General features: G+C 39.7%; 1 protein-coding gene across 1 annotated transcript in view; it reads left to right on the top strand.

Moving 5' to 3' along the window:
- Positions 1-16,787: 16,787 nt before the first annotated feature.
- LOC115796187 (NACHT, LRR and PYD domains-containing protein 3-like) overlaps positions 16,788-19,635 on the top strand; it is a 66,741-nt gene continuing 63,893 nt past the window's right edge. The window contains exons 1-4 of the mRNA XM_030752478.1: positions 16,788-16,876; positions 16,961-17,092; positions 19,049-19,127; positions 19,333-19,561. Coding sequence (XP_030608338.1) covers positions 16,788-16,876; positions 16,961-17,092; positions 19,049-19,127; positions 19,333-19,561 — 529 coding nt within the window. The remainder of the gene's footprint in view (positions 16,877-16,960; positions 17,093-19,048; positions 19,128-19,332; positions 19,562-19,635) is intronic.

Raw genomic sequence — 19,635 nt, 5'->3', positions numbered from 1 at the left:
ATGAACACAAGTTTGGTGAGCAGCCAGAGTTCATCCTGAGATTTATTTTACTGCTGTTAGAATGATGAAATCACAACTAGACTGTTTGTCATGTGTAAATCACTGAGATATTATATTATTTTTATATTAATTTTTTTTAATCAAATTCAATCAATCAAATTCAAATTATATTTAAAGAGTTCAGCTGGGATTTTTCCGCTCCGGGTGAAAAGACTCACACCTTCCTCAAATATCTTTAATATCAGTTTTAATGTGAAATAAACTGTTAAAACAAGTGTGGCACATTTATAAATTGGGGAAAAAAGATGAGCAAATGAAATAAACTAACAGTTCTACAGTAAGACATCAAAATTAGATAAAACTATCCAGTTATGAAGCTTAACTTGAACCTCAGTTAAACTGACTTGCTCAGGAACAAATGAAACTGTGAAATGAAATCATTTGAGTGAGTTATACCTTTTTAACTTCCAGTCATCTGCAAAAATCAGCAGGAGTAATCTGGTTTAATATACCTCAAATGAAGATTTTGATATGATAATTGCATAATTATGCTAAAAGATTTGCCAGTCAACATGTAAAATTAAAGAAGGACTGCTGTACATCAAGTGTCCAGCAGATGTCAGCACTCCTCAATGAGCTGTTAAACAACTGCACCAAGGCCACACAAGTCACCACAATGCATCCTCCATCGAAGGGCGGAGCAAAAACACATCTGGGTATTTTGAGCATACTTGCCTATGTACATACTTTGAATTGGAACAGTTCACAAGTGTGCACAAGTATGCATACTGAGAAACTTCCAAGGACACATTTGTCACAGCCAGCGATGAGACGGGCGTGGATGGACCAAAACGCAGAACTCCAGAGATAGGCATTACGTAAAAGGTGTTTATTAAAGTCGGGGGGAACGAATACAAAATCCTTCTGAAGGGAAAACACAGGAAACACGGGAACTCACTGGCACGATAACATCAACGACAATGGAAACTGAGGGCTTAAATACACAATAGGTAATCAGGGCATAAGGAAACAGCAGGGGAGGCAAATGAAACTAATAACACAGGGGAAACAAAACTAAACACAAAGCACAGGGAAAACCAGACTGTCAAAATAAAACAGGAAGTGACTGACCCAGGAACATGCAGACTCAACACGGAGAACTGGCACACAGACTCAGGACAGAGACGCAGACTAGTCACAACACTAGGAATAAAACACCATAAGAACACCGAGGGTCAGAGGACAGACAAACTGACAAAACAGACACAAGACCATAGATACAGGGGGAGACAGGGACAAAGGGAACAAGAATCAAAACATACTGGGGACAAAAACTCAGGAAATATGAAACCAAACACAAAACGCTGGGTAAACGGCCCAGGACATGACATGGAGGAGTCTTCGAATTTGGACAGCCTTCGTTACCTCGCATCTTTGAAGGATGCAGCCACTGAATTTGGGTTGTGACATGAAACAATTTGATTGGCATCCAGTACATGTGGAAAGGATTACATAAAAATATAACTCTCATTTCTGATAGAGGTGGCATTTAGTGGCTTTTGTATCAGAATTCATATTTGAACTTTTGCAGCTTACAGAATTTGTTCATTATCTTTAATGTATCCAATTTTTACAGGGAGTTTTCAAGTTTTATTTTTTGAAAATAAAAATCAAAACAAAAACAAGTAAACACACTCTATGTAATGCTTTCTATTAACATTTTCTGAGCAAATTGCAATTTAGCTCAGTTTTCTCTAACAGCCTGTGGACTCAGTTGTTTGTAAAGCACTAGGGGCCGGTTATTTCGTCATCTGGCTTCATTGATAGGTAAAGCTGAGTATCATCTGCATAACAATGAAAATTCATGCAATGCTTTCTAATAATACTGCCTAAGGGAAGCATATAATGTGAATAGAATTGGCCCTAACACAGAACCCTGTGGAACTCCATAATTAACCTTAGTGTGTGAAGAAGACTCCCCATTTACATGAACAAATTGGAGGCTATTAGATAAATATGATTCAAACCACTGCAGTGCAGTACCTTTAATACCTATAGTATGCTCTAATCTCTATAATAAAATGTTATGGTCAACAGTATCAAAAGCTGCACTGAGGTCCAACAGGACAAGAACAGAGATGAGTCCACTGTCAGAGGCTCTAAGAAGATCATTTGTAACCTTCACTAATGCTGTTTCTGTACTGTGATGAATTCTGAAACCTGACTGAAACTCTTCAAATAAACCGTTCCTCTGCAGATGATCAGTTAGCTGTTTTACAACTACTCTTTCAAGAATCTTTGAGAGAAAAGGAAGGTTGGAGATTGGCCTATAATTAGCTAAGACAGCTGGGTCAAGTGATGGCTTTTTAAGTAGAGGTTTAATTACAGCCACCTTGAAGGCCTGTGGTACATAGCTAACTAAGATAAATCTTTGAGATGGTTTTGAATAATTTTTTCTCTAATGTCTAAAATTTTATTTGTAAAGAAATCCATGAAGTCACTACTAGTTAACGTGAAAGGAATACTCGGCTCTACAGAGCTCTGACTCTTTGTCAGCCTGGCTACAGTGCTGAAAACAAACCTGGGGTTGTTCTTATTTTCTTCAATTAATGATGAATAGTAAGATGTCCTAGCTTTACGGAGGGCTTTTTTTTATAGAGCAACAAACTCTTTTTCCAGGCTAAATGAGCATCTTCTAATTTAGTGAGACGCCATTCCCTCTCCAGCTTTCGGGTTATCTGCTTTATGCTGTGTGTTTGTGAATTATACCACGGAGTCAGGCACTTCTGATTTGAAGCTTTCCTTTTCAGAGGAGCCACAGTATCCAAAGTTATACGCAGTGAGGATGTAAAACTATTGACGAGATAATCGACCTCACTGGGAGCAGAGTTTAGGTAGCTGCTCTGCACTGTGTTGGCACTGAAGAGCATAACAATGAAGGAATTAGATCCTTAAACTTAGTTACAGCACTTTCAGAAAGACTTCTACTGTAATTAAAGTTATTCCCCACTGCTGTGTAATCTATTAAAGTAAATGTAAATGTTACTAAGAAATGATCAGACAGGAGGGGGCTTTCAGGGAATACTGTTAAGTCTTCAGTTTCTATGCCATATGTCAGGACAAGATCCAGAGTATGATTAAAGTGGTGGGTGGGCTCCTTTACATTTTGAGAGAAGCCAATGGAATCTAACAATTGATTAAATGCATTGTTGAGGCTGTCATTCTCAGCATCTACATGGATGTTAAAATCACCCACTATGATTATTTTACAGTGGTATGCAAAAGTTTGGGCACCCCTGATCATTTTCATGATTTTACTTCATAAATCATTGGTTGTTTGGATCAGCACTTTCAGTTAAATATATCATATAGCAGACGAAAACAGTGATATTTGAGACCTGAAATGCAGTTTATAGGATTTACAGAAAGTGTGCAATAATTATTTTTAAAAAATTAGCCAGGTGTAAAAGTTTGGGCACCTCAACAGAAAAATGACATCAATATTTAGTAGATCCTCCTCCTGCAGAAATAACAGCCTCTAAATGCTTCCTGTAGCTTCCAATGAGAGTCTGGATTCTGGTTGAAGGTATTTTGGACCATTCTTCTTTCTTAAAACATCTTCAGTTCAGTCAGGTTTGACGGTTTCTGAGCATGGACAGCCCACTTTAAATCACACCACAGATTTTTGAATAATATTCAGGTCTGGGGACTGAGATGGCCGTTCCAGAACGTTGTACTTGTTCCTCTGCATGAACGCCTCAGTAGCTTTTGAGCAGTGTTTGGGGTCGTTGTCTTGTTGAAGTATCCAGTCCTGGCACAACTTCAACTTTGTCACTGATTCTTGAACATTGTTCTCAAGAATCTGCTGATATTGACTGGAATCCATGCGACCCTCAACTTTAACAAGATTCCCAGTACCTGCACTGGCCACACAGCCCCACAGCATGATGGGACCACCACCAAATGTTACTGTGGGTACCAAGTGTTTGTCTTGGAATGCTGTGTTCTTTTTCCACCATGCATACCACCCCTTGTTATATCCAAATAACTCAATTTTAGTTTCATCAGTCCACAGCACCTTATTCCAGAATGAAGCTGGCTTGTCCAAATGTGCTTTAGCAGACCTCAAGTGACTGTTTGTGGCGTGTGTGCAGAAAAGGCTTCTTCTGCATTACTCTCCCATACAGCCTCTCCTTGTGCAAAGTGCACTGAATAGTTGAACGATGCACAGTGACACCATCTGCAGGAAGATGATGTTGTAGGTCTTTGGAGCTGCTCTGTGGGTTGACTATGACTGTTCTCACCATCCTTCTCCTCTGCCTATCTGAGATTTTTCTTGGCCTGCCACTTCGGGCCTTAACCAGAACTGTGCCTGTGGTCTTCCATTTCCTCACTATGTTCCTCACAGTGGAAACTGACAGCTGAAATCTCTGAGAGAGCTTTTTGGATCCTTCCCCTAAACCATGATGTTGAACAGTCTTTGTTTTCAGGTCATTTGAGAGTTTTTTTTGAGGCTCCCATAGTGTTGTAGTACTCGAGATCGGTCTTGGTCTTGAGACCGCTTTTTGATGGTCTCGGTCTTGTCATGGACTCGACTGCATTTGGTCTCGGTCTTGTCATGGACTCGGACCTTGTGGACTTGGGATTTTATTTCAAGACCAGTCAAGACCACAGCTCTGGAAATATCACTAAATTGCCAGAATATTGTCCAGTTAATTTGTTAACATCTTTGCTTTTACTGGATGCAAAACGTACTGATTGAAGTCCAACAAAGATTGTGCTCCTCTGCCTCTCAAAGGAGCGCACCTCGCAGACTCTATCATTTCGCCGCAGTTTGCAATCTACCACAGAGCACAGACAGTTTCACTCACCATGTGCACATTTGGTCGTGTGTCCACTTGATTTCGTGGGCTACAGAAATTAAAATGACAATTAAATGACGAGGATGAACGCGAGAAGTAAGAGGGAAAACAAAAGTCAAAGGAAAATTCAGGCTTCCTATTCAAAAAAAAAAAAATCCCAGCATGAAAGATAAATACCAACCTTCGTGTATTTTGATACACAAACTGAAAATTTAATGCAAATTTTAGCGCTGCAACGGTTCTTGGAGTAAATCAATTTGATTATGAAAAATCCTCGACACAAATTTGTTGCTTCCATGTTTCCTTTTAACTCTACAACTCAGGTGTCTCCGTGTAAGCGGAGCATTTCATCCACGTTAGTTCTCAGTGGCTTCAACTAATTTCCATCATTTGGGAAAAAAAACCGACTCTTTAACATGAGTGGATCATTGCTTAGAAGATTTTCCACGCCTCCAATGCTCTGTGCTGTGAGTGTGCATGTTTGAATGTGCACGTGTGTGTTGTGCAGAGAATGTCAGCTGTTATTTTTTTCTTTATGTCAGCTGTAACCACCAGAACAGACCTATAACCACAGTTTGCTAGCAGGGGCTGCCATTAGCACTGGCAATCTTTCCGTGCCCCCCTCCACCCGCTTCAGTACCGAGGGGCTCCGTCAAAATGTTTTTTATCTAAAAATAGAGCTGCAGTAGAAACGTAATTTGGAGGATGCTTGTGAATAAAAAGCATTACAGCATTAAGCTCATTCTGCCCCCAGTTTTACAACAAAAACACAACAGCAGCTGTTTTATGTGAAGTCAGACTGCACAGGCACAGCAACTGCAATGAGGCAGAGACCGTGAGCTCAGGTGGAGTGAAAGGAGCTCTTGTTCCTGTAACCACCTTAAAACCTTTACTGGGAAACAGCTGGAGGTCCTTCATCAACCACCTGATCAGCAACATGAAGAACAGAGAACTTTGTAGCTGCTCCATCCACCCTGTTTGTTTCACACAGAGATTTTAGCAGCTGATCGTTAAAAAATCTGGATTATGTTTTTGTTGTGTATGTTTTTTATGTGATTTCTGCAAAGACAGTGGAAGGAAACGGCACTCTGGGACACATTAAATGCTTGATATATAAATGTAACTTTTCTGGATTATATGCAAAATTTATCACTCTATCGATCTAATAAGGCCTGATTTAGAGTTCTGCATTGGTCCATTGTACATAACTGAAAATCCTCTCTGAACCAGACCTGACATGCACCTCGAGAAATGTAACTACATGTCCACAAAGACGGTGATCACTGCCTAGGCTTCAGAGGTGGTTTGCAGTAACATCGTAGGGCCTGTCACTCAGTTAACAAGAGGAAGCAGTATTTAGTGCTTAGCATTAGCTTACTAATTAGCATTAGCTTTGGGCTGAAAAATATTTCTTGCTTGAACCCTGTAGTTACCATGGCTACCAATGATGGCAGATAAGTAAGTTGTTTCTCCACCATTAGTACATTGAGCTAGTGGTGGGCAGATCGATTCTAATATCGATAATATCAATACCAACATTGGTATTGGTATTGATCAATATCAGTGTAATGAGATCGATACTTTGGCTTGAGTTTCTCTCCTGTATGCAGTGCTGCTGTTTCATTAAAGATGCGAGCTGACTGTCTAAGTGTCGCTCCTGTCACAGCACAGAGCACTTTGCTCCTCCCCTCCCCACAGTGTTTTGTTATACTGGCATATGACACATAACATATTTTACTTGGGGGGAAAAAAGGATTTTGCTATGAAACATTTAAAGAAAAATTTAATTAAATTTTGTACAGCTTGTTTATTTAAGAAAAAATCTAGAAAATTAGTGAACGAAGGGACATTTTTATTAAATTTATGTATTATACTTTCTGAACACTCTACCAGGAAAACAGTTTGCATTTGTTCTTGAGTGATGATTTGGTACACTTCATTTACCAAAATAAATAAATAAAAAAAATCCAGACATCAATGTGTGGGGAAAATTGTTTTGTTAATGTTCTATTGTTTCAGAACAATAACTTTTATTTTGATAAAGTATTTTCTACTTATATATAAACTTTGCCCAATTCTATCCTGGGTTTTAACTAATTAATGATCCAAAGGAAAAAAATCTCAAACCAGTTAAACTTAATGGAAATTCTTCATAATTATTAAAAAGTATTGGTATCAGTATCGGCGATAGTGGCCCTGTATTCACTTGGCATCGAATCGATACCAAATCTTGAAATATCGCACACAACTACATTGAGCAGCATACACGAGGAGTGATTGACAGTGCTAAGACCCTCCTCCTGGCTCTGATTGGTTGTTTTTGACTGGGAGCGGTTCAGGGAGGTGGGGGAGGAGCTTCATTTTTTTCGCAGATTATCAGTCTCATACTGTCGTGACAGTTTTAACAAATATGTAAAAAACAGATTTTTTATAAAAGTTACATCCTGCAGCTTTAATCTGTATATGAGAGAAACCTGTAGCTTTAGTTCTTACTGTCGATGAGTGTTTGCCATTTTTACACATTTAGCTATGTGGTTTTAAAATAGCGCACATTTTTGTAAAGATTGTTGTTGGTTTAAAAACAATATAACTTTATGCATTGTTTATGAAAGGCAGAGAAAAGTTGAGACTATTGTGATGAACTATGAATAATTGTTTTACATTCTGTGATAAATGATGGAAGTCACCCAGGAGTATTAAATAAAGATGGTTATATTTATTTGAGCTGTGAGTGTTTAATATCAGGATGATTTTATGGGAATGTGGATCTTTCAGATCAATTTGAGAAGTGATTTTTATAATTTTTCACATTACATTATGTCATATAGCATCAGGCACTGGTCTTGGTCTTGTCTCGGTCTCGGGTTAGGCGACTACAACACTCCAGATTCCACACAGAAAGGCTCGGGAGGCTCAAGTTCTACTCATTTGATGTCTTGGCTGTAAAATGTAAGACGAGATCTGTTTGGGCCCAAAATGTCAAAATATTCCTCTGAGGTAAAGTGTTGGCCTTGGTTCATCCCCACACTGTGACCTTTCCAACAAACAACATTGATCTGTTTGGATTCATCATTTTACTGAGACATTTGGATTATAAAATTGATATAAAAATGAAGATTATTTCAAGAGGAAGATTTTCATGCAGGTAATCATTGATTTGATGATCAGTTAAGAGTAATTATTGATGAAGATGGACTGCAGGCTGTATTGTTTAAGCCTATCAGCTGATCACTGACATGATGCTGTGTTGAAAGAACTGAGTTTGTATGAACAGGTGAGTTTGTTCATTTCAAAGAAGCTCAATGATTTCTGCATTAATATCAAAGATCAAAATCATTGCATCATGGTTGATAACTGTGCAAAAATAGAAACATCAGTGGATTCACTTCCTGGAGGAAACCTGTAGTTTAGAGGAAATGCAGTGATTGGATCCATTTCTCCGTCCATCCTGGTCATTATTATTAAGAACGTTTGTTTGCTTCAACCAATCAATCTGAAATGTAATCTGTCTGAAATGTAACGATTCCCTTATTCAGAGTTCTTCTAAAACAATCGCACACATAGATATAGATGTCTAGAAGATCTATTTTCTCTCTCTGCTTCATCCTTTTGTCTGATTTAGTGAAACTCTTGTTGCAGATGTGGAGAAACAGCTGCAGGTAAAAACAGCTCTAAGAGCCGAGCTCGTGATCTGAATGTCATTCTTGGATCTGACAGACGTGAACATTTTCACAGCACAGTTGTTCAACAGTTGTTCACCTTCATCAACTCTTGTTGTTGGACACAGATAGAGATCCTTCTTCTTCTCTCCCTGTAAATAACACTCTTGTCTCTGACTGTCTGATTCCAACAAACTGCTGTTACACATCTGCACAAACATCCACTCACATCTGGATGAGGGCAAACAGCTGTTTTCCTCCTTTCAGCATTCTTTGCAGCTGGAAGCACTGAAACTCTTCACAATGGACTCACTCAGCATTAGATTTGTTCTTGCTCTAAACAAAAACATTGGGCCACACTTCTTAATCTTTGAGTTCAGGTGTGAAGAAGCAGTCACGTGATTTCAGGAAACGGCGCCTCGTTTGGCTTTTATCACGTGAAATTGTGAAAAACGATTCGGACCTCCACAAAGACTTGATGTGAAAACGCCCCCTTTGCTCCACACAGACCTCGAGGCTTTAGTATCAGATGGAACATCACTAATGTTTCCCTGTTTGCAGTCTCCAAAGGACGACCGCTCACCTGCATAACTCACCTGCTGAGTCTGCTCCTCTTCATCTACACTCTCTGGTCTGCATTCAGCTTCCCTGCCTGCCTCCTGAAAATACTCCCCCCATGGACTAACTAAGCAGCGACCCCTCCCTAGGACACACTGGCTCATTTGGCCGAGTAACCGAGCACTACTCACTGCTCTGATCTTCACACTCCTTTTCTGTGGATTTGCTTTCCTTGGAGCTTCTGGACTAACACGTCTCTCTTCTGCCACAGAGACCTCCTGCCTCGAGGCACCTGCTCCCTGTGTCAGTCTCACCTTTGACCCTCGTCTGCTGAAAATCCCTGTGGTGAAAAATAAAGCCTGAAGCTGGTTCCTCTGTCTCTAATGTGTCTGCACTTGAGTCCTCCATTAGTATAGTCCTCACTGGTTTCTGACCTCTTTATTTTCTAGTGTCCTCTGCAGCCCTGCATTACTTTAACAAAGCATTGATGATGATCTGATTGTGACAGTTTTCCCCTCAATGCTGTTTTTGCTTTGTTGCCACTCTGGTTGTTCATTTGTGAGGAAGGAGAGAGGAGGTTTCTGAGGAGCTTAGATTGAGGAAGCATAGATGTGTCCTATGTGGAAGTCTTTGATTGCTCACTTACTGCCCTCAGGTGGTCACCGAGAGGAACTGCAGGTTTAATCAGACTGCAGCACAAACACACTGAAAAAAATGAGGAGGTTGTTTCCCAGCAACGTTAACAAACTCTGACTGTATTCAGAAAACTCAACACAATCAAAGACACAAAGTCACACAAACAGCATTAATATAAAGTGATGTTGGTCTCTGTAAACACACAAACACACATTTAGGCTTCAAAGCATTTCTGCTCCTAAACAGAATTCAGCTCCAAACCTCTGATGCTGAAATTGTGATTGTTGCTACAAATGTGATGCAAAGTACTCACATCCATGTAGAGCTTTTCTAATATTAACCAGTGAAATGTTGAGAGTGTCAAACTGTACATGTCTCTGTTTTCAGTGTCCATTCTGTTCATTATCATCAAGAAAGTTTGATTGGTTCAGCCAATCACACCTTTCTAAAGTGTGATGATGTCACACGCTGCAAAAAGCTGAAGCACACCTCCTCACTGAGGTCAAACTTTCAGTTGACCTTTAGTTTTTGGCTGATTCGGAGCTCTGAGAGGATTCTCAGGATGTTTGGGAATACTGACACAGCCCTCAAAAATCCTCTCCCTCCCTCTTCCCCCGGCCTCTTCCACTCAGCTACTTGTTGTTTTTAGTGTTTAGTCCCATTCATACACTCAGACTCTGCAGACACACTCATTTGATGACATATATTAGGATCAGTTTGTACACAGACAGTAAAAAGCTGCTTTTAGATGAAGTGTAGAGAGTGGAGCAGAGACGACCTTTGTTCATCACATTTATTGTGATGAACAAAGCTGCTCCATCACATATTTCCTGTTTTGATGTTTGAGCAGGAACAGAAACTGTGAAGTGTGTAAAAGTCAGATTAGTGAAGATGTGAGTCGTGTGTGCAGGATCAGCTGAGCTCTGCAGGAGACATGGAGGTTCAAAGGAGGAGAGTCAAAAACCATCAGTCACAACACAAACACCAAACACAAATTTTTACATTGTGTCACTTTGACCTTCTTCACGATGTCATCAGCATGTTTTTATTATTAAAGTGATCCAATTTCACTCAGCTGATTAAAAACAGAAAAATACTCAAAAAGTGACTCATCCTGACATTAAATCACAGGAGGATCAGCAGGTGACGGTTGAATCACTGCACCAACCCCCCCTCTACAGTCTGATTAAACCAGTTGAACCAGCCCTGATGAGCTCAATACAAACACTGATGTTTTTCAGCTGTGTCCTCTGGGAGAGTGGAATTCAGAGGAAAATCAGAGTTTCAAAGGGAGGAAAGTGGAACAGAAGAAAAGAGGAAGCTTCACTTTTCACATTTAAGTCTGATGTTCAGGAACTTGAAGGATGTTAAATGAACTAAACTGCTGCTCCTGCTGAGCCCCTCCCACCTGTGCTGCTTCAGGTGGAGTCCCGCGTCCTTCCAGGAAGCAGCTCACCTGTGTGTCAGTGTTTGGTGTCCAGGTGTGGAGTGGAGCTTCTTCTTCTTCTGCTCTGTTTGCAGAAACTGTAAGTTTGCTTTGTTTCCTTTAACAGTTTGTCTTCAGGAACTTTACTGTTTGTTTCTGCTCTGTGAGGTTTGGATGTTCAGCTCTGATTTCAGGACAAACTTTGGATCATTCTTTGAAACAAATCACATGATCAGGTTATAGATTAAAATCAGCTGCTCCATAGTTCACTTTAAACCAGTGGCGGAGCCAGAGGGGCGCTAGGGGCTGCTATAGCTCCCCCTGGAAAAGTCATAGCACCCCCAAAGCACCCCAAAGAAAATAGCTTGTGTCTGTGTGTGTTGAGAACTGAAAGAACAAATGATCTTTCATAGCACCCTCAGTAAAATGCTTAAACTGGACTATTTTTTTCAGTCTTTGCATTAGAACTTTATATGTTTGTCATAAATTTGTAATTACATTACAATTCATTGTCCCGGTCACACAAGCAACACATGAAAAGGAAAACATGTATTTTCTCTTCCTTTGAGACTTGAAGCAATCAGGATATAGTGCTTGATATACAGGAACAAACAGTGTGCTGCAGAGTGTCACACAGTTACACTTTTGTTATTATATAACAAAGCAAAATTCAAAACCTCAGCAATCTTTAGTGTTAACATCATGTTCCTGTTAAATACATTGGATTGTATAACTTATTACATAGTTTATTTGCAGTACATCAAAACAGCTGCAGAGGTTGTGTGTGTTGCACTGAACATGAAACAGAAAGTGTTGAGCTTGAATGAATGCAGCTGTGTTACAGGTTAAACTGGTTGGACTGTCACAGTTCAGCACTGATGGACTCACATCCCTCCATCTGAGTGCAGATCATTGATCCTGTAGTTGTAGAGCTGAATGTGCTCAGATCAATAACAGGATGTGTGAAGAATAATAACAGCAACAAGAACATTTACCAAACAGTTTATTAACTTTGGGGAAATTATGAACAGGCATCAGTGCATTTATCTCATCACGAGAAAACGGTAATCGTTATTTCATGATAACAAGATAAACTGGCTATCGCGAGTAAACGCCTACTGAGCTGTAGTGGAGCCAGCCTTCTCCTTAAATGACGAAGGCTGATATGAAAGTTATCTCTACAAGACAAACAAATTGCAATTTCAGCCTGTGTTGGACCTCGACAGAAGTAAGATCTGATGCATTGATCTATGTCAGGTTCTCCACAATCTGACATTTTCAGCTTGAGTCCGTTCTTGGAAAAGTTTTAAGAACACTGAGAAACTGATCATGAGCATTCAAGAAAAGATAATCATCTCGTGATCTTGAGAAAACAAAGTTCGCTTGAGATTAGTTATTTATCTTGTTATCTCAAGAAAACAATAATTGCAGTCAAAAATGCTGTAACTGTAATGAGTATGTAGCTATTAAGTTTGGAAAAGTAGACAATTTTTGCCTCACCTAGAGTTTTCCTGTTTGTTTTCATGTAACTACACACTGAATATAGAAGGTATCGACTGGAAAATACATTGAAGCTGTAGAATGAAGTCTTTTTGTCGTGCATTTCAAATTTCATCAAGATAGCACAAAAGCCTATTGTTTTGTAAAGGTTTTTGTGCATTGATGTCCTGGCGCGGTCTCTCACGTGCCATTTGGAGAGGCCAAGTGCCGCATCTAAGCACCCTGTGATATGCAAACTTCAAAGGGCTGTAACTCCTCAATGCTTCAACATACAGTCATCGATGAGGGCTCTAATCAAAGATATTAACCTGAGGAATCCTCTACTATACACAAAATTACTGAATAAATCATAAATAAAGCCATATTAATCCAATAAAATATGACACTATTGTACATTGTAAAAAAACAAGTCCCAAAAAAATCACTATTTCTGTAAATGCTATTTTATTTTCAGAGTAATAAAAAAAACAAAAAAAAGTGTAAAACACAGCAAACTGTGTACTCTAATGCTGAAACGTCGCTCTCCCTCTGTGTGAGCAATTCCACAACCTCCAGAGCAATGAACTTGGTCTTGATGGCGGCCTGCTGTGCCATTTCGCAAACTCCAAAACAACGATGTGATCACGACGAATCTCAAACGAAGCTCTGAGACGTTGTCCACCTCACCGTGCCCTTTTATCGGGTGATACTGACGTAATAGAGAAGCCCGCGAAACCCCCAATCGATACTTACAATACAGCTTCCCCTACCCCCAAACACCTGGACTCTTGCAAATTTCAATGTGTAAATCACGCCAGTATACAGCGCCCACACAAACACACAATATAAGTGGCGCCACAGCGGCGCACAGTTATATTTTCTGTGTAATGGTGCATTCCAAGCTCACCATTAGATACATATTTACATCAGAACGGCATATAATACGAGGACAAGCTGAGAATAAAAACTTACTTACCATGAATCGCCTTCTTAATAACAAGTGTTCTTTTGCAGCGATAAAACCGGTTGAATAAGCAATGAAATCCTCTAATGCAAAATAATCCACTCGTGTGAGTCCTTTCGTCTAGGGATGCGCCGATCCGATATTCAGTATCGGTATCGGCCGATATCCAAATGTAAAATATCGGTATCGGACATAAAAAAGTGGTATCGTGCCATCCCTACTTTCGTCACTTCGTTGAATAAATGTAGTCTGTTTTTGATGCATTCTGGCAATTCGTTGGCGAGAGAAAGCATTGTAAAGACTGTTTACGCACGTCAGCGCTTAGACTCCTACTTCCTGCTCAGTTTACGCATGGAGGACGCACTGACTATGCACTGAATATGCAGGGAGTTTATGGACTGAAGGAACCTGAAAAACCAGCCTATCCCCCCAGGTTCCGGCGTGTTCGTTTATTAAACAGAAATTAGACAATACAACGGAATAAGGAGTCCAATTATTAAATTTAATAAAGCCATGTCAAACAGTTTTACAGATTAATCTGGGTCAGACTGCATAGCATACTCGTGTGAGATGGCATGAAGTACTGGCACTTTCTAATTCAAGTTACAGTTATCATATAGTCGCAGCTTATCAGTCTTGTTTACATCATTATACAAAACAAGAAATGTGAAAAACAGAGAAATTCAACAACAGGGTGACCTCGAAGTCTCCATTTCTATCATTGTTTAGTCTTCTTCAGTGTACAGTCAGGATACAAAGTTCATGATGACACAAAACACTATGAGCTTCTATATTTTTCATCAGTTATGTTATTTTCCAAACAAATTTCTCAGGGAGGTAAACATACATTTAGTAAAGACAAACATATAGCATGAACCTCATGAAACTTCATAAAAACCCATTTCCTTCAGGACTCATGTGAAAACACACCCCATAGCGCCATATACCCACGTGTCGGGAATTTTATTGGCTATCATCTGTGGTTTTGGATTTCGGGTCAGAGTTGACCAATACGAACAATTGGAGAACATCTGGGGGCATGTCCAGAAAAGTCACATGACGCTGTCTGGTTATTATTGGCTCTGGAAAATCCATTTCATAACATGATTGGCTAAATGAGGTGTCAATCCAATTCTGAGGGTCTAGTCTGGCATATAAAAGCATCGTAAGCGCGGACTGCAGCATTACTGTGACACTATGAGGCTTCAAAGTCGGAAATCGCTACAGACAAGGGCCCGCCCACGGGCCCTTGCCAGTTAACAGGTTAAAAAACATTTCCTTCCGCTCCATCTGAGCTCACCGGCTCCGCCTTTTTGGGCTTGTGCAGACAGACTGCACGTAAAACAGCTGACTACTGTTGTTGTGTTATCAGTGTTTTTGTTGAAAAGCTACTTTGGAGTATTAGGGCCACATTGAGAAAAAATAAATAAACGTGCATTTTGAAAATAAAGACAAAATTTCGAGAAAAAAATTGAATTTGTCATTTCAAGTCAAAAAATAGCCACAGTTGCTATAAAATGGGTAGATGAAACCACCTGATCAGCTGTCTTAGGGGCTCAACATAAGGGGAGCGACATCGCTCCCTCTCCATTCATGGAACGTGTGAAGCGATTGTGGCCTCATCACACAAGTTCCACAGGAAATGAATGGTGAACGAGCGACATTGCTCCACGTGTGTCGAGCCCATTATTGTGTCTTGTGATTCTGCAAATCCCCTCTGTACTGCACGAAGGTGCAATCATCCAAATCCTTGCATCTGAGCATTGCCAGTTTGTGTGGTTTTTCCTTCTGAGCCGATGCATCTTTCTGCACATCTCATTAACGTCCTCATAGTTATCACTACATTGTGTTTGTGTACTAAAAGAGAAATAAGTTCCTGGTTACTAAAACCGATTCTAAACTACAGTTACACTAACTCATAACACAAGACATTCTGGAGGTTATAGCAGACGTGGCGTGGCAGTTGTTTGAATTGAAACAACTTAAATCTGCACATTTCAACTTTTTTCTCGAAATTTTGACTTTATTCTTGAAATAGAAATTTGACTTTTTCCTTGAAATTTTGAATTCATTCTCAAAGTGCACGATTTAATTAATTTTTTCTCAATGTGGCCCTAATACTCCTTCATAAAAAGCTGGGGGCTGCAAGAGCACAATATTGTAATGCTTGTATTCACAAACATTCTTATAAATAAATTTATTTTTTCCTAAATACATTTCTACTGCAGGTCTATATTAAGTCACTAATCAGGGATTAAAGTATAAAAAATATTTTGACAGGGAAGTGGTCCTTCTGGTACCCAACGATCACTAGTGCTAATAGCGGCGCTCGCTAGCAATATGTCGGCTAATAGTGATCCGTTCTGGGAGCTGAAATAGAAAAAAAATAACAGCTGAAATTCTCAGCACAGCGAATACAATGCACAAACACGGTAGAGAGCGGTGGAGGTGTGGAAAAAGATGTCAGTGATGATCCACTCAGGGTTAAAGGGAGAACTTTTTAGAATCTGAGGGGATTATTAAACTCCTGATACTCCAGTCCAGTAGGTAGCAGTAATGCGGCTCTAAGCTGGTTTGTCTACCGCAATTAAATCAACAAGAAGACGACAACGACGGAGAACTATAATGGTGCTGATGTGGGTGAAACCATAGTGAAAAAGTCCACTTAGATGGAGACACCTAAACGCTGCAGGGTTTAAAAGAAGCATCAAAGCAGCAAATTTGCTTCAAGGATTTTTTTATATTCAAATTATTCGAGTTACTCAAAGAATCATTGCAGGCCTACAGTCCAGTTTGTCTTTATTGGCTCTGCCATTAAATCCACCTCAGTGATGACTGAGTTTCACATGGATTTTTACATCCAGCACAGATTTAACACCAACACAAATCCACAGTTAAAGTATCAAGTACATTTACTGCAGTACTTTACTTCTTTGTTCTCTTAAAGTTCTGCTACTATATTTGAATATTTGCAGGTTGTTTCTCTTTTTTCTGCTCGACACTTTTTCACAGCTACAGTTACTTCAGCCTGTACAGATTCAAAGTACAGCTTACATGTTACTGAGTGTAACAGGATCTACTTTCAGTACTTTAAGTACACGTCACAGTGTCAAAGTGAATCAGTGTGTGTGTGCTGGGCTGATGTGTGTTTCCTCTGCAGGTGAAGGTAGAAAGTGTGTGTGAGCTGATGTGAATTCAGCAGCATGGATCAGTGTGAGGACAGAGAGGAGGGAGTCCCTCCCTCTAAAACCACTCTGTGTGGGGAACATGAGAGCCAGACCAAAGCTCAGAGGTGAGATGACCATCTCTAACTGTCCATGACTCTTCTCCATGTCACAGCTCAGCACTCACATCACTGCTGCATCATTATTCACAGGAACCACCCTGAACCTGAACCTGAACCTGAACCTGAACCTGAACCTGAACCCAGCTGTGTGTCTTTAAGGAGCGACTGGTCTAAATTGCGGCCCATTGATTTTAAAGGACAACAACCGTCTGCTGCAAAGAGGTGAGCTGTTAGTAACATGAACGTTCTGAGAGCTGATTTACCTGCTTGATGTTTTTGGATATGAACTGCAGTGCAAACACTGTCATTCCCTCAGTCCCATTTCAACCTTCTCCTAAAAACAGAAAATTTCTATAGAACTATAGCGTCTACTTTAACAAAATGTGTACAATGTTGGTTTAATTTTGTAGTTAAATAAAATAAAGTACCAACTTTCATGTAACGAAATCACTGTTAATCATAAAACTCAGTCTGAGCATCAAAAATCAAACACTGGTTCGAGTTCTTTGTTTGTTTTAATCCTCTAAAAACAGTAAAATCATTTGTTTCACCTTATTGAAACCAGTTTGTCTTTTGGATGATGATGTTAGTGAGTCTTCATCAGCTTCTGTGGAAATGAAAAAACAAATCTTTGTCTAACAGGATCTGTGGGAGACCTGCTGAATCTGGACCTGAACACAGCTGTTCCTTAAAGAGTGACCGGTCTAAAATGGACTTTGTTAATTTTAAGAGGCGGCAGTTCTCTGCTGCACAGAGGTGAGCTGTTGGTAATATTAACTGTTAGAGAGCTGATTTACCTGCTTCATGCTACTGGACATTAGCTGCAGTGCAAACACCATCATCCCTTCAATCTCATTCAAACTGTCTCTTAAAAACAAGACTTTGGTTTCTAAAGAACTGATAATCCACTGCAACAAGCAGGAAGTCTTATCCATGCTTTCTACATTTTACTCACAAAACTCAGGCTGAGCATTAAAAATTACTTGAATGCTAGTTAGTGTTTCCTAAAGACAGTAAAACCATTTTGCCTGTACTGATTATACTTTAACCTGAACTCTGGCGACATCCTTTGAAACTGTGATCACAGTAAAGAGCTGCATGCTGCTGAATGACAGTGTTAAAGATGATCTAACTAATGTTAAAACTCTGTTTTTGGTCTTTCCATTTTGGTATTTTGAAATCAGTTGTGACTGTAAAACTGCATGTTCTTTGTGTAACGACTGTCAATCAGTCATTAGTGAGTGATCAAACCTGGATGAACTTCCTGTCTGAAACAAAGTATGACCAAGATTTACAAAACAGACCCATTTACCAGAACACTTCTACATGACTGAAAGTGTTGTTGCAACCACTACACTATCACCATCTGGTGGCCTTGAGATAGCAGGTTTAAGGCACTTGTGAATAGGCTCTTTTATTTATTTATCTCACACGGTCCACTGGCAGCAAAATACTGCAGCAGAAACAATATCAAAAACCTCAACGGGCAACACAGCAGGTCTCAGAGAATGACCACAGGTGCAAGTTAAACAACCCAACGATAAGTATGGTCAGAATGCCAGAAGGCCCTGAGTACATCCTTCAAAGTATGGACTCAGGGGTATAAATGCAAACCAGATATTTTTGGACACCATGTATCATTTTCCTTCCATTTCATAATGATGAACTACTTTATGTTGTTCTATCACACAAAAAGCCATAAAATACATTTAAGTTTGTGGTTATAATGTGACAAAATGTGAAGAAGATGTAGTATGAGTGCTTTTGCAAAGCACTGTATAAGGCTGTGACATGACAGCAGCTCCATAACTGAAGATATTTATCACCACTGCCATCATGTTCTTGGAGAAACAATAAAGTCCAGTGTTTTATGTGTTGAATTTACTGTAAGTGTCTTTGTGACTTCTTAAATGCCATGCAGAATGTTTTCTATCAAGAGAAAGCTGAAAAAATAAAACTCTTCTGGAAAAAAATCTTTATGTTCATGAATGGTGACGACACAGTAAAACATTTTCAACTGAAGGAAAAAAATCAGCACTGAAAACCAGAAAATCACAGCATGAACTTCAAAGTTGCTGCTAAACTTAACTGACATGGAGCCGCCTGAGTCACTGTCAGAATATCACCTGTTGGATCTTTACCCTGTGATTGAACTGATTCTTCATGATTCCTTCACAGAGTGGATCAGGAGAGTTCAGAGGTTCCCAGTGGTCAGTCTGCCCAGCAGCATCAAACACAGCTGGACTCCATATTGATGGTTTGTACATGAACAACAACTACTGTTACATCTGTTCTTTCAGTCATCTCCATGCTGCACTTTGTACACCAGTGGATTGCACTGCTCAACATTGTTACCAAAGATGTCTGTTCAACACTTGATTGTCAGAGTGTCCAACATGAATCTGATGTTTGGCTTCACAATTTCAGTCTGATTGAATCATTCATATAGTTTTCTGTTCCAGCTGCTGGAGGAAAATATCATCACTTTTGTGAAGAACGAGCTGAAGAAAATCAAGAAGGTTTTGAATCCATGTTACCAAGAATTCATAGATAGTCAGAAGGAGGATGAGAAACTGTTGGAAGGTGAGGATGAAGAGCAAAGAGAGAGAAGCAGAGAAGCATTTGTGAAGATCACACTGCACTTCCTGAGGAGAATGAAGCAGGAGGAGCTGGCTGAGCGTCTGCAGAGCAGTAAGAGGATTTCTCTGAAGATTTAAGATGTTGACAGAACAGCATGACATTTGTAAATGTATATTTAATTTTCT

This window comes from Archocentrus centrarchus, chromosome 2 (assembly GCF_007364275.1).
Source record: "Archocentrus centrarchus isolate MPI-CPG fArcCen1 chromosome 2, fArcCen1, whole genome shotgun sequence".
In the NCBI taxonomy this organism is placed as follows: Eukaryota; Metazoa; Chordata; class Actinopteri; order Cichliformes; family Cichlidae; genus Archocentrus; species Archocentrus centrarchus.
Note: the sequence above shows the minus strand (reverse complement) of the source record. Positions and strands in the feature narration are given on the sequence as shown.